Below are 15998 nucleotides of genomic sequence, written 5' to 3' on the forward strand. Positions count from 1 at the left end.
CTACTTCTGAAGTTACCTTACCGTAGCCTACAAGTATAGAAGCGCAACTCATAACATGAATTACATTTCCTGATTTCAAAAAAAAAGAAAAAAGTTTTCAGAAGGGTTAACTTGTGTCCATCGTGAATGTTGAAAGAACTGAATGGCAAACGGTTGTAATTCAGGGCGGTGCTCGCAGTCTGCATAAATTACTGCCATTATCATGGTTACGAATACTGTAGTCCCATGGTAACCTTGGTGAGAATCAGATTCCCTTCTAGACTTCTGGCTGCAGGCTCAAAATTAGATCAGTTTTTCGTGTTTCGGTTCAAAACAAAAAAAAGTCTTTAGCTATTCTTCCCACAATTAGCGAAAACGACGAGCTTCAAACATAAGCAACTTCATTCGGACTCAAACTAGTTAAGTCACCTCTCCGAGAGTGCTTATAGAACATTTGAAAAATGCAGACTTTATGTAACTACTTGACCTTCATGTACAGATTTGGTACTTTTTATCACTTTTTTGTTTTACTTTACTCCCAAAAATTGCTACTTTTTCTCCATCTACAATTTACATCAAATGGTCTAATTTTTAAAAAAAAACTTTAAAAAAAAATCAAAACAAAGCGGTGGCTAATAATTACAGTGCCGTTTCGTAGTGATCAGCCGTTGAATATTACCCCTGGGTTGTTTAAGAAATTATTTTCGGCAGCACAAAAAAAAAAAAAGCTATCCAGCGTCCTTGTCAGAAGGGATCAGCATAAATTTCCGCTGACAGAATGCCAGCCTGGCAGTCTACCTATGGCATTTGAAACCTTGTATACAGGAACAGAACATCAGACATACACTTTCTTGCTTAGGAAAAAAAAAAATCAAAAAAATTTGAGGTTGGGGGGTGGGGGGGCAGTCTTCTTTTCGACCATTTACCGGCTAAAAATAACCGTTCTCACACCAGATAAAGCCGAACAGCAAGCTGTAAAATTAAATAGCCTTCGTTAGAACTTCACTGGTTATCAGTAACCCATAAGACCACGTTGTGTTGGCTGCTTACTGGTGCAGTTAATAAAATAAAGATCACTCCACAGAGCCGTGGGCAGCTTGGAAGGCGATAGCCGTATTTGCTTACTGTAAATACAAGCAGAAAATCGCACACAAATCTGCCGTAGCTTTGACAAGTCTTAAGATCCCTCTTTACATCTGTGCATCCGTACCCAAGTGCAATTAGTGTGCCTTGCACAAGGATTCCTCCATCTTATTCTGCTTCATTACTTGAGCATAATCACCCAGCTTGCTTGAGTGGTCTCAGTAGCAAGCTTCAGTCTAAATAGGGAAAGCAAGTGAATGTGTTCAAATATACCAAGATTGCCTTTTAAGACTCTAATTTATTCATTCGAAGACGGGAAGAGTTTTTTTTTTTTTTTTTTCTCTAATTTTGTCCCGTTTTTTTTTTTTTTTCTTCTCTCCAAGGTTTATTTCTCGTTCACAAGATTCCTCGACTTAACAGTTTGATTTCTGATGCGTCAGACACCAAGGACCTGGCTTTTAAGTTAAAGAGAAAAATGTTCAGCATTGAGGTAAGAATTTTGTTTTGGTTTTATGTGGTTTTTTTTCTCTTTGACTTTTTGGGGGTTTTTTGTAGCGCTTCCCAAATTGGAAAAATTGAAGTAAAAAAAAAGTAAAGTGTATCATGTCAATATTTTAGGTTGTTACCATCTGCCTGAGCACACAAACTCCTAATTATGCACAACGTCTTAACTGTTTCTCATCTCCAGCCTCGGCGAATATATAATGACACGTGATATCTCAAATTAGAGAAAACACAATAAAGTCTTTAAAACATGCAAGGAAACTAGGCCAGAGACTTAATTCAATATAATGCTGTCTAATGATTAATTACTTGCTCTAATTTGATGAGATGGGACTAACTATGGAGCCTTATATATTTATGCTCTTGCCAATTATCTCTTGATGGGTGCAAACGTGAAGGGGAAAAAAAATATTCCAACCGATTCATGGTTTTTTTTTCTCCATTTTTTATTGAAATTATCCGTTTTTCCCATTCATGACGACACAACCACAACCCCCCCTCCCCCCAAAAAAATCTGCTTTATTTCTAAGGTACAAGCTTTTCTTTTTGAAGTTTATAGGTGCAGTGTGGCTTATCCTCCAAACAAAGCCATTACATGACCTCCCACCCCATCCCACAATCCAGTGTGCCCCTAATCTTCTTTGAGATGAAAAGGTCTTAAGCAATCCACTTGTCCTTAACTCCCTTAAACCATAAAAAAGAGAATTGTCACCAATAAATTAGCATATTTTAGGCCACCACCAAATGATTGGCAATGAAGGCTGGCATGGTTTCGGCCTCTTTGACTTCATCCATAAGTGACTATTTTGGCCCCTGCTTGACCCTGCTTTGTCTTTAACTGGCCACTTCCAAGGGACAACTTAAGGGTTCTCTTTCAATTTCTTATTCTTCACACTTGCAAGTGGGACGGTGCTATAAATCAGTCAGGAAAGTGCTTACCATTGACAAATCATGATGCCGGCCTCCTAAGCACTGCTTGTCAGGGCGTTTAATTATCTGATATTATTAGGAGTGGTTAATAGTTAATGAAGCAGCTTGTCTTTGGAGCAGGTCATCTCAGTAGGAGTGCTGGATGGTCCTATACGTGAGACACTCCCTTAGAAGCTACTTAAAAGCAATTGAAACGAAGGTCGCAATTTCTTACGGACCAATGTTTTATCAAGGTCAACTGAGGAATTTGTGGATGTTTTTGTTATTTTTGGATTTTCTACTTTATTTTATCCTACTATGTAAATGTTACCAGATCATTAACAAATCAAAGGCGGACATAGAGACTTAAGGCTTCCTTGGCTCTGTAAATAAGGATGTCCAACAAAGCGTAGAAGGGTTATCCAGACTCAAATGTTTTAATTTGTTTTGCAACTTGTTCAAAAAAATTGTAGAAAAGTTGTCGTACTTATCTCACCTTGCTTCCCTGCTGCTCCCGTCCCGCTGGTGCCCAGACCCCCACCACTTCCACAGCAGCAATGATGTCCCGACAACAAGACATGACCACTGCAGCTAATCAATGAAAAAGTGAGTCGGTTATTGGTTGCAGTTGTCAAATGTCCCTGTCGAAGGTGACATCACTACAGCAGGGGAGTGGGCACCGGCGGAAGTGGAGAGGCATGAGGATCAGCTTTAGGCCGCTTGCAGATGGCCGGGTTGAATCCCCTGCGAGAATTCTCGCAGCGGGATCCGACCTGTGCCCCTGCAGGGACCAGTTCGACTCTTACCTGCTCCCGCGGCTCCGGCTCTGTGATTTGCTGGCTGCCGCCCAGCCGGCGCATGCGCAGAGACCCGCACAGAAATAGAACATGCCACAATTTGTGTGCATGGCTGCGTGCATAGGATTGCACGGGCGGAAATTCTGCTGAAAATCCCGCTGCAGAATTTCCGCCCGTGTTCAGGGGGCTTTAGTGTATCTTAAGGGCTCATGTCCACGGGGAAAATAGGATTTAAGATCCGCAGCGGATCTCCCGCATGCGGATCCGCATCCCATAGGGATGCATTGACCACCCGCGGGTAGATAAATACCCGCGGATCGTCAATAAAAGGGATTTAAAAAAAAATGGAGCATGGAAAAATCTGGACCATGCTCCATTTTCGTGCGGGTCTCCCGCGGGGACGGCTCCCGCGGGCTTCTATTGAAGCCTATGGAAGCCGTCCGGATCCGCGGGAGACCTAAAATAGGAATTTAAAGTATTTACCTATCCGGCGCGGGCGGGGAATGTCAGCTGTTCCTCACGGCCGCATCTTCCTTGCTCCGGCTCGGCGGATGTGCCCGGCGCATGCGCGCGGCACGTCGACGACGTGCCGCCGGCGTCAGGAATTCATCCGCCGGCCGAAAATGAAGATCCGGCCGTGAGGAACAGCTGACATTCCCCGCCCGCGCCGGATAGGTAAATACTTTTAAATTGCTATTTTCGGCGCTCATGTCCGCGGGGCAGGAGGGACCCGCTGCAGATTCTCCATGGAGAATCTGCAGCGGATCTGATTTTCCCCGTGGACATGAGGCCTAAGTCTTCAGATTTTTAATACAATAGAAGTTGGGGATTATGAGCTTGTTACTCATCAACCATTTACAGAGTCGGGCATTCAGCAGCACTAATATACATTTTTATGAGTCGTCTTTAGTACCTCCTTGTTCGAATCACTTCTGTATGCCTCGCCTTTTGTTCTGACAAGTCTTCAGTTGTTTCGGACCCATTTTTGTGTTGTCTTTGCATGTTCTTTTCATCTTAATGACCTAATTTTCCCAATGCTCGGCCATATCAACATCCGCCACAGTGGAAGACACTACTTTCCCTCAGGTTGGGATATGCCAATCTTGCACTGAACCAATGTGCCTCAGTGGAAGCACTAGATGTGAAGACAAGAGTAGGGCAGAATCGGCATATCCAAACTCACTACAGTTACAGAATGCGTTCATAGGTGGCGGAAGGGTACGTTGCTGATGAAATGATACTTCTGGTCGGGGATTTATTATTCTTGCACTGCGCCCCTCAATTGTCTAGGTCTAGACATAGAGCAATCATGTAAAAAAAAAATGTAACAACTAACTAAACATTTGCTTTTTAATTTGGATTACAGAAGAGATTAAGAGTTAAATTTTGTGATTTATTGGATTACCGTATTCGGGTAAAATCTTCAAGAAAATGGAGACAGAAGCCCATCAAACCCATTCCTGAATTTTTTTTTTAGATGTATGCTTATTCTTGGTTCCGGTTTCATAACAAACTTGAAAAGAAAAGGTACTTGTAGATGCTAAAAATATGAGGTATTGGTTTCTCACAGTTTATACACGCATGTGGAATAGTTATAGAACTATTAGGGTGGATTCAGACGACCGTATATCGGCTGGGTTTTCACGCCGAGCCGATATACGGTGTCCTCATCTGCAGAGGGGGAAGGATGGAAAAGCCAGGAGCAGGAACTGACGTCCCGCCCCCTCTCTGCCTCCTCTCCGCCCCTCTGCACTATTTGCAATGAAAGGAGGTGGGATGGGGGTGTGGCTACGTGTCGAGAATTAGCCCCACCCCCGCCCCGCCTCTCCCCATTGCAAATAGTGCAGAGGGGCGGAGAGGGGGCGGGAGCTCAGAGCACTGCTCCCGGCTCTTCCAGGCTCCCCCCCTGCAGAGAGAGACGACGTATTTCGGCTGGGCGTTGAAACCCAGCCGATATACGTTCGTCTGAATCCACCCTTAGGGTCAAATTCCTGACACACTGACTCAACAGCGTGGATAAAACATGAGTTGGCCACTGTATGTTGGACAAAAGTTGGACCAACCTGCTGGTTTCAGAGGAGTCCGCCAGCAACCTAATGTGTATAGGAGCACCTCTATCGTGTATGATAAAAGTGCGCGCTCGGTAGCGAAGATAACTGGTGGCCAAGTGATTGTTTGATTGAAAGCCATCTTCAGCTCCTTTCACACCGTTTTTGAGATTCTTCATAGTATTTCATTGGTGGTAAAAGTCTGGAAAGCCTCCCAACATATATATCTTCAGCTGAAGATCCCATTGGGATGTGAACACAGCCTAATATGTATGGCTCTGTGTAGCCCGCAATCATCTGGACATAGAAATGTATCCTCTATGCACAAAGTACTAATGGTGCATTGTGTAGCCATTTCTGCCCCCCTCCTAACCCCATATATAAGGAAGGCCTTGATGTATGTTGACTCCTGTTTGGAGTATATAACTCGGAGGACACCATTTATGCATATGACTCTCTCCAAAATGTTTCAAATGGTAATATCCCTTCAAGTGGCCTTTGGACACTTGAAAAAGGCCGTGCGGCCGAAACGCGTTGTGTATTATATATTATTTTATTTTATTAAAATCGTGGAACCTGTTCATCATTGTTGATCGGTGCCATTTCTGATACGCCTATTTGGATTAGGAGGCGCCTACCCTAAAGGCGCCTCCTGGAAGTAAGTGACATAACTTCAGTCTTTTCAGTACATTCCATTTTTATTTATTCTACGGTGCGAGCACTGAGGTTTTTTTTCCCTTTTATTCCATTTATGTTTTCCTCCTTCATGCCATGACTGGAGTTTCCCTCTAGCTGCTCTCTCTTATGAGATTGTTTACAGCACCTATGAATATTCATCTTCACCTGGGAATCAAGACCACTCATCTACTACACTCTCCAGTATCCTTCTAGTGAGCGCCAAATCCTTACTTACTACCCTTCAAGTGGCCTTTGGTAGTGATTCAGTATACCAGTATACCCTCTGACTAGCCTCTTCCCAATGGTGGATCTTGGGGAAAAGAAGAGTCTACATTTAGGATTTAGGCATGCCTGATCCTTTGGTTCTCAAAGAAGATAAGCCCCCAACAGAGGTGCATGTAGGGGTGTCAGTAGCATAATTATCTAAGGTGTATGACCACCTTTAAGCAAAGTATTTGCATAGTCTTCAGCTGTCGTGTAGTGGCACATAAACTGTTAAAACTTGGGTAAGTAATCGGCCCACACTGATTTTCCAAAATTTCATAAATGTCTGAAGACCAAGTTCTTCATGGTCCAGTTCTCCCCCAGTCACATTGGCATATTAAATTGAAAAGCCTAAACATATTTGACCAAAGTCTGAACAGTTGCTGCTTATTAGTTGCCTTCTCCTCTTTATCCATCACTCTGTAGCAAGCTCTGAAATAAATGGACTTTAGTAGAGTCCACCTCAAAATCCATCTTCGCTAAGTAATATTTTCTACCCAGAACAAAAAATTAGGTTACAGGTTTTGGGTGAAATAAGATGAATGAATTATGGAAATAAGCATATAGTGTGACGCCAGCTGCACAGATCAGAGGAAGTGATCGTCTGTGGTCTACTAGGGTCACTTGTTGATAACCTACCCTAAAATATTGCAAATACTAGTTTACTACCCTAATGTCACAACACTCAATTGTCATTTGTTGGTTTCCTTGGTACAAGAGGATGTTTTGTAGTTTCTTCTGATGGGATCTGTCCTATTGCTCAATCCAGTTGCTCAATTATATCAGTTGGATTGTCCCTATTGATGATGGAGCCCATAAATCAATTCTCAGTCCAGATGACTAAGTGACCAACTTTTTCTTTTTGTGTTAGACATCTCAAATGAATGAAAATGATCTTTTGACTACCATTGCTTATGCTGGATTCACATACGTCTGGAGAGAGTGTAAAGCTTCCCCAGATGGATGCATTATGTCCAGCTCTCCCCCTTCTGGTACTTCAAATAGGAGATGGCACTGGACCCATCAACTAGTCACATTGTAAAGTGTTTCAATCCACGTTTTTCGATTTGGAGCAACCATGCCAGAGTAAAATTATGCATACTGGATTAGCGGACGTACATTATGCAAGCGCACACCAGTGTTTTTCAACCAAGATACCTTAGAACAATTTTACTCCTTGGAACTTGGTCAGAGGTATCTCAGGAGATTGCCAACGTCAACTGTCACTTTTGCACTAATGTCAACCTATTCGAAGATGCTCTGCAATACTTTTAGGTGGTAATGGACGTAGGGGTTCCCTTGAGTTGAATACTTTTTCATGGGTTCTCTCATGATCATAAAGTTGAAAACAACAACCCTACAACGTTCCTTTCGGATTTATTTTCTATACATTGGGCTTAAGCCAAATTCACATGTGAAGCGATTATGCATAGTTCGTACAAAACGCTCCATATTTTTAAGAATATTTGTGTTTACAAGGCCTTGGACATTATGTGAAAAAGTAGAAGCCGAATGGAAACCTTCTTGAGGAGGAGGATGACGCCAACAGTTTACTAAAAAGAAAAAAGGCCATGTACGCCCAACAGAAAGATTTTAATTGCAGCCTCATCTTGTCTATTTGAATGGTTCGCTGTCACCATAGCCACCACGTCAATACAGTGCCATAGGAATGTCTCTGCTGTGCCTTCATAAAGAACGTCCCATTGAAAAATGTTGGCTTTGATAGTGATCTTGTTTCAAGTTCCTTTGTGTGTGCGGGGTTTTTTTTTTGTTTTCAGTCAAGATTTCATAAATTTTCATATAGAATACAATATTCGTAATTATGATGAAGGCTTTTCATGTCTAAAGCTGGCCAAAGCTGTTACTTAATTTATTGTCGATAGGGAATCCAATTTCTCACTCTATGGAGAATCAAGGTTTAGACGCATTGGATAAGGCACATCATATGTGTCTGGTAGCTACTTGTCTCTAACCCTTCATAGAAATAACAGCCATTTGGGGCGAGCCAGATGGCTATGTTAATGAGGGGGGTAGATATGGAAGGAGCTGTTAGATGTACAATCATTTGGTAACTAGCATGGTGGCCATAGATACAATCATTTGGTCATGTTATGTTATTAAAAAGTTCTACACATGAAAATATAAGTAAACCTGGCAAAAAATAATTAGGATTTCAAATTTTGTCTAAATTTTAATTTTTTTAGGGTTAGCGTGTCCTGACAATTTTTTGGACCAATTACGTTTGTCACCGTAGACAGCCTGATAATAACTTTGCCCACTATTAGAGATGAGCGTGTACCAAAATGCTCAGGTCCGCGTTATTCGAGTCGAGCTTTCCGTAATATTCGAGAGCTCTATCCGAGTAACGAACCCCATTGAAGTCAATGGGGGACTCGAGCATTTTTGTATTTGACCCGCCGGGTGCCAAGCTTTTTTTCTCTCTCGCTCTCTCGACGTGCGCACGCTGGCACGTCACAGCAGCAAGTGGTAATGCGGTGAGGGGAGTATTAGTATGCTAATATTCGAACGAGCATCAAGCTCGAACGAGCATGTTCACTCAACTGTACCCACTATGTCTATGGCTGACTTAAAGAGGTATTCCCACTACATATATTTGTGGTTTAAATCCTGTGATTATAGCATTGAGTTTTAGTGTCAAAGTACCACTTTAAGTGAGGCAGAATGAGTCCTCCATGAATATTCCATTTCAGGATGAAGACAGGAAAATGGATATATACTTTCTGTACACGTGGCGGCTTGATAGAGAAGAAAAGAAATCTTTTTAAAAAGTTATAGTGAAGTTCAGCTGTCTAATCCTATTTCTTCCCCCTTTCGGAATCTTAATTAGAAGAAGATAAAAACCATCATTTGACTAAATTATTGTCTTGAATCTTGTAGCAAAAAAGGTATAATCCGCAATTGGGCCAATTAGTAAAGCCCAGAGTTAGTACTGCTGAGGCAGGCAACTTGATTAGATGTGACACCAGTCTAGTTCCCACTGTAGTTATGCCAGGTATGGTGGTCAGACTTCAAAGGGCTTGAGGCATCAGCAGGGCAAGGTTTGTAGGCCAGCTTAGGTCCGGTCGTTAATCTCTTTGCTAAAACCACAGCAGCCCTCGCACAAAACAAGCTTACACGACACAATCATGCGGTATTAAAGTTTGGGTTGAGTCATGCCAATTTGCCTTTGATTTTCTGATGATTGACTAAAAGATGGCTACATGACCAGACACATGCTAAAACTTCTCTGATTAGGTAACTTCTCCAAGTATGTCAAATATGTTAGAGATTTCCCAGCTAAATGATATGATAAACAGTACTCTGCTGAAACATTGCCGTAAGAGCTCATTCATCCGCTTGAGAAACTGTGTACAGAGCAAACACCCAAAGCCGAGTTTACATTGGTCTTTGTACTTTTGAAAAATTTGCTATGCGACAATTTATACAAGTTGGTGATCGGATCTTTTCTCTAAAATGTACTAGACTAAGACGGCCAGAGTACAAGTAGGCTTGTCACAGGGTTGTGCAGCGGACTGTGTCGTTATGATACCTCTTAGCACTCCCAGCCTTGCCTATGTTTGACTAATTGTAATAGGATATGACAAATTACACTTCGGTTGGGTTTACACAACCATGTGAGCTGGCATGCTGTGCACAAATGTCTCGCACGCGGGCACCAAGCAAGTACGCGATGAGGTGCATACTTACTGTGTTCTGCCAATCCCCATCTTGGCATGTATGTGCGTGTAATAGAGCAAGCTGGTATGAGCAGCCCAGTACAAATCAATGGACTATTGGTGTCGCAGTAGGAGGATTGCACACACGCAATGACAATACACCCATGTGAGAGTGACTTTAAAATTTGAGAAAACAAAAAATTCTAATGAATTAAGGATGCACATATTTATTGACATGTTGTATGAAATAACTGAATGGTTACCACTCTGGGACAGTAGAGCAAAATACATGTGCCCCTTTTCCAAGAGAGATGAGAGGCTTGACCTTCAGAGAGGCCTCCTCCTCCCATGTTAGCACCCATTACTCTGGTCACAGTAATGTTAGCAACTTTCCCACTCAGATAGATTAAGGCACAGCTGTGTAGTATTGAGTGGGTGTGGTTCTGCTATACACAGCTATGAAAGAGGGGAGGGAAACTGAGCTTTTGCTAGTTTATGAGAGAGATCAGTTAATCAGCCAGACCAAGTATAAGGCTTTCCAAATACATGAGAAGGAAAACTGAATGCAAAAAAACAGATAAGCGCTTTTTATTTATGCAGGGACTTAATAGGATGTGTGTATTGATTTTTTTATGCGCAAAGGTTCCCATAATCTTTAAATTCCTAACAGATATGTTTGGAGGCTTTTCTTCATGGAGGGCATTGGTAGATGAGGAATGCATACATAGAGCCTCTTGTGTTTGTTTTCAATATCTGTGGACGTTCTCTATAACAAATATTCCGTTGCCAGAATCAAGACCTGATCACATGGATCAATTTCCTGAAGAGAGATTATTACGTATTGCGGTTGTGTTTATTTTACCTTGTCATTATGTTTTTTATGGCAAAATTGTGTTCTATAATATTTCACCTAATGTGAGTCTATGTGTACATGTTATAGATAGTACAATGAATGTAAGCAAAAATATATACCATTTTATTGAAATTACATTTCATGCTATTGCAACTGTATTTTTTTGTTATTGCCTTAAGTAATAGGTTTTAATATATATGTTTTTCTGATTTGTACCCATGTGATGCTTTAGTGACAGGGACATGTCTGAATGATAGAGGAAGCCCCAGGCAGCTCTGCTGTTTTTTCCAAATGGGCTGCTAACCGCCATCTTGTTGACTTTCCCTTGGGCCAAGTCTGCTTGTTTATTTTCCAGTGGTTTTTTCCCTGCACTTTTCTGGAGTTCGAGCCGCCCATTAGATTCTTTAATTAGGGGTCATGTTATGTGTTGCTATTTAATTCTCACTCTGATGAAAGCATTTAACTGTTTATTCTTAAGTTATATTACATGTGAATTCCCAGTTTTCTCTAGAGTGATGTTCATGTAATAATGCTCATTATTTCATTGTACTAACCTTCCAGTTTACCTTTTTAGATTTGTGTATGTTGATATTTATAGAGCCTTGCTCATCTCAAGTAACTGCCTCCTCCTCTGAGCATGCGCCGGGGGAGAGGGAGGGGGGAGTGAGAGAGATCTCTCTCTCTCTCCCCACGCCCCCCCCCCCCCCTCCCACCAAGCATGCTCTGAGGAGAAGGCAGTTACTCGAGATGAGCGAGGCTCGCTCGAGTAACTGCCCTTACTGAGCGTGCTCGCTCATCTCTAGTCAAGATCACCATTAAATTGATAAAAATTATAGTACTGATATTTGCCAATTTCATGATGATCTTTACATTTATTTTAACAATCACTTTTTTGTTTTTGCCTTCCTCTGGATCAACACTTTTGCGGATAATAGGCTGGACTAAAAGGACATGTCTTTTCTTTTTCCAGCCTAACATACTATGCTACTATGATGGCTTTTTTGTACCACGTTCCTTCCCTGCACCCTTTGTGTGCTTTGGTCACCACAATTGTTTCGTATTTACCCAACTGCCTGATGCAAAATGTCTGTGAACCTGGAAACACATTAACTCTTGGTCTCCTTGACTCCTCTCTTCTTCTTAGTTGACACTTGCCAACAGGTCGCATCAGAGTATTAGCTTTTTATAATCACAGAGGTGAGAGAAAAAATGTACAACGACATAACTCACAGAAAAAGAAGCCAAAAATGCGCCATCTGATAAACTGCAGAGCAGGCTCAATCACCATTAGACCCTGGTAGAATGCAGAGAGCCAGATTGCAATATGAGCAAGCTAAATGTTCAGTGCTGACAAGTATACAGCCACCCAGCTCAACCCAGTCCACATTAGGGGAGGGGTGACTGCTAACAAACATAGTCTGCACATGTGAATTGATTCCAAGGCAAGTCAGCCATAGATAAGTGCGACACACCATACAGAATTACAACCCCTACTGACAAAGCAGTGGATTGCCCTGTATCACCACAGTGCGCCACTCTGGCATGACATCCAGGGCTCCCTCAGCATCTATAGCAAACTGCATAAAAAAACCACACTGATAAATGCGGGTGTTAGTCTGCGTTTTGGCCAAGACACATAAGCTGACGGGCCACGACAAGGCTACCACACATCCTTCAGAACCTACGCTATCTCTCTATTAACTAAATTAAAATCACAGAGGTGAGAGAAAAAATGTACAAAGACATAACTCACAGAAAAAGAAGCCAAAAATGCACCATGTGATAAACTTCAGGGCAGGTCCAATCACCATTAGACCCATGTAGAATGCAAAGAGCCAGATTGCAATATGAGCTGTATACTAGTCAGCACTGAACATTTAGCTTGCTCATACTGCAATTTGGCGCTCTGCATTCTACCAGGGTTTAATGGTGATCAAGCCTGCCCTGCAGTTTATCAGATGGTGCATTTTTGGCTTCTTTTTCTGAGAGTACTGTTTTTTTAGACCAATCTTCACTGTGTAGCTTTCAAACCTGTTAAAACAGGTAACATAGAAACCATGATGCTAGTTTGAGCAGAGCTTGTCTATTCCTTGGATATGAGCGCAATTGTGTTTCAGGTTTGTTATTTCCCATATGACAGAGGTCACTGTTTGGCATGGTGTTTGCAGTGCAGTTTGTCCTTCATCAAAAATGTTGGGTTTGGTCAATGGAGACTGTCAAAAAACTGCTTTGACACCAAGGGCAGAATTGTGTTGACATTGTGTTAGCATTCATGCTTCAAGGTATTCATGCTAAAGGAATTGTCTCACTTCTAGCTGTTTTGCTGCAGGAGGCAGACAGCTCCATACATTGCGCAGTGGCCTGGGTTGGTACTGCAAGCTGAGTCCCATTCACTTCAATAGTACTCACCCTGCAGTACCAACCTGGGCCACGCAATGAGCAGAGTTATATGCTTCCTGCAGCAAAACAGCTAGAAGTGGGACAACCCCTTTAAGGTCTTGCCTGTGCAGGGAGAACCATAGTTGGAAGACATCAAGGCCAGGGAGCAAGAACAACCTTAACTAAGAGAGAGGAGAGTGGACTAGGAGGATGTCAAAGAAGAAAAAAGAGAATAATACCGTGTTTCCCAAAAAATAAGACACTGTCTTATATTATTTTTTGCCCCTAAAGAGGCACAGTGTCTTATTTTCGGGAGGGGGGCTTATACTCACCTGGTCCGCGGCGTCCTGATGCCTCACGATGGTCTCCGGCGGCACTGCAGCAAGCTGCAGTGTCCTCTGCTCTGATATCTCAGCTTCTTTCTGGTGACGGGGCTTTGAATACTCTACCTTCATCAAAGCGAGCGCTGGGATTGAATGGAGCACCAGCCAATCGCAGCCGGCGCTCGATGAGCCAATCACAGCCATTCAGTGATGTCATTCACTGAGTGGCTGTAAATGATTGAGCACCAGCTGTGATTGGCTGGCGCTCAATCCAATCACAGCGCTCGCTTTGCTGGAGGCGGGCAATTCAAAGCCCCGTCACCAGAAAGAAACTGAGATGTCAGAGCAGAGGACACAACAGCTTGTCGGAGACCATCGCGAGACATCGGGACCCTGCGTACCAGGTGAGTATTGATTTTTTTTTTTAATGCAGGTTAGCTAGGGCTTATTTTCGGAGGAGGGCTTATATTTTAAGCCAAAACAAGAGTAGGGCTTATTACTGGGGTAGGTTTTATTATCGGGGAAACTCGGTATGTGTATTCATGTGATATTGTAAAGTCTTAGGGTTAAAAGAATGTGATCCATCGGTGCCCGTTTTAAATTTGTTTGGACAACTGTAATAGTCACATCCATGTTTTTGCCTATGACTTTTATCTGTCGGGGATTCTTTGCACTGAGAAGACAAGAAGATATTTTTTACCTTTTTGTTTCCAAACTGCTGTATAAAATGTCAATTTATATTTTTAGGACTGCATTGCCCTTTTACTTTAGAGCAGCAACAAGGCATAATAAATTAAGCATGGGTCACCTCTTCCCAGCACAGGTATGGGTATAATCTTTCCAAAAAAACACAAACCAATTTTTTTTTCCCGAGACCGGTAAAGAATTGTTAGAAAAAGAAACCTAAATGCTGGAATTTTAATCTGCTCTTGGACCGTTTCTGCTTTGTCTGCATCATCCCGCCTCTAAAAATAACATTCCCATAGCCTTGGTGGCGGAGTTGTTATAGTAGGTCCCTTAATTTTCTTGAAGAAAAAAGAAAGAGTCATTAATTTTTTATGGAAGCTTCTGTTTCAGTAACCGGCTGAAAAGATGGGTTTTCTCAACATTATCCTAGGTGTACAAAGAAGAAATCAGATCATCTTCAGTATTAAAAACCTGCATATTTAAATCTTTATAGCAACATTATTACATATATGTTTCTCAGCACTGGGGATTTTCATTCCAAGGGCATCAATATAGAAGGAGATGGGATACTTGGCCAATAAACAACATCATGGGGACTTTGATTAACATACAAGCCAAATGGACATTTGCCTCGTCTTGGGTAATGCTGTTCGGGAAGCCGTATAGCAGTGTTATAATGGAAGTCAATTAAAGATTTATGGATCAGCTTCTGTATTTTGTTTATTTAAGGTCCCTTGGCATTTTAAGAAACGGCTTTTTATGCCAATAGCAATTGTGGCAGAGATCTAACCAAAAAGTCTGGATACAAAAATTGTCAGTAGACCCACCACATAAGTGCAAAGAGCTCCACATGTTGCCTTATGAATAACATGACCATATATAGTACCTAGTGACAATAAAAAAATAAATGTTTCTTAGGCCCGGCTCACATGACGGTATCACATATTACAGGCTCTGCACGACCATGTGATACACAGAAACACGCAGGCAATCAATTACATCGCCTTACGCAGTTCCGATCTGCCAGTATGAAGTCGGAAAGGATTTTTCTTCCCCCAGGGTGGGGTAATAGGCTTCTGCCTCATTGGAGTTTTTTTGCCTTTCTCTGGATCAACATGAGGGGGCGGGGGGATAGGTTGAACTGGATGGATGGACATTGTCTTTTTTTAGGCCTATGTTAGGTTACTATTTAGTGTGTCAGAATTATGTAATACGCGAGCGCAAAAAAGAACACAGCAGGTTCTATTACGTATATATACGTTCTATTCTGTTATGTGTATATACGCGAGATAGAGGCCATTTTTCTCTATGGGCGTGTAAATTCTACAATTCTACTGTGTATAGGCCACGTGAATATGTGTGGTCGCTTGGCATTGCGCATGACCGTGTGTGAGAACAATTCCCACGCCAAACGCGGCACTACGCTGGGTCACGGACGGCTCCACAAGTGTAAAAATGCCATAAAACGCTGTGGGACCCCATTTTACGCTTATGACCCTGTGAGTCCGACCTTAGGCTTTGTTCAGAATCTCTGTTGCGATTCCACTGGAGTAATAGCGGCGGGCTATATGAGGAGCCCCGAGTCATGCTCCCTCCACCACTCTGTCGCCTCCCCTTGCCATTAGTGGCAGTATAAGCTGCAGTGAAATACCGCGGCCCTCTACACCAGCCAGAATTGGACATGCGCCACTGAAATCGAGGTGTGGGGCAGAGTGCTGTACAGTGTAAGGGCGGAATTTCACCCCAAATTCAGCTGACGTTAGAGACATGGGGAATCGGCCTAGCTGTAGAGGTGGTGTGCGGAATTACTGGAAGCT

The 15998-nt window shown here is 42.3% G+C and overlaps 1 protein-coding gene across 1 annotated transcript in view; it reads left to right on the top strand.

The window, feature by feature from the left end:
- Positions 1-15998, top strand: part of ELP4 (elongator acetyltransferase complex subunit 4) — a 291372-nt gene that overhangs the window by 183501 nt on the left and 91873 nt on the right. Inside the window, exon 9 of the mRNA XM_066583239.1 lies at positions 1446-1552. Coding sequence (XP_066439336.1) covers positions 1446-1552 — 107 coding nt within the window. The remainder of the gene's footprint in view (positions 1-1445; positions 1553-15998) is intronic.

The sequence above is a fragment of the Eleutherodactylus coqui genome, chromosome 11 (genome assembly GCF_035609145.1).
Source record: "Eleutherodactylus coqui strain aEleCoq1 chromosome 11, aEleCoq1.hap1, whole genome shotgun sequence".
Taxonomy (NCBI): domain Eukaryota; kingdom Metazoa; phylum Chordata; class Amphibia; order Anura; family Eleutherodactylidae; genus Eleutherodactylus; species Eleutherodactylus coqui.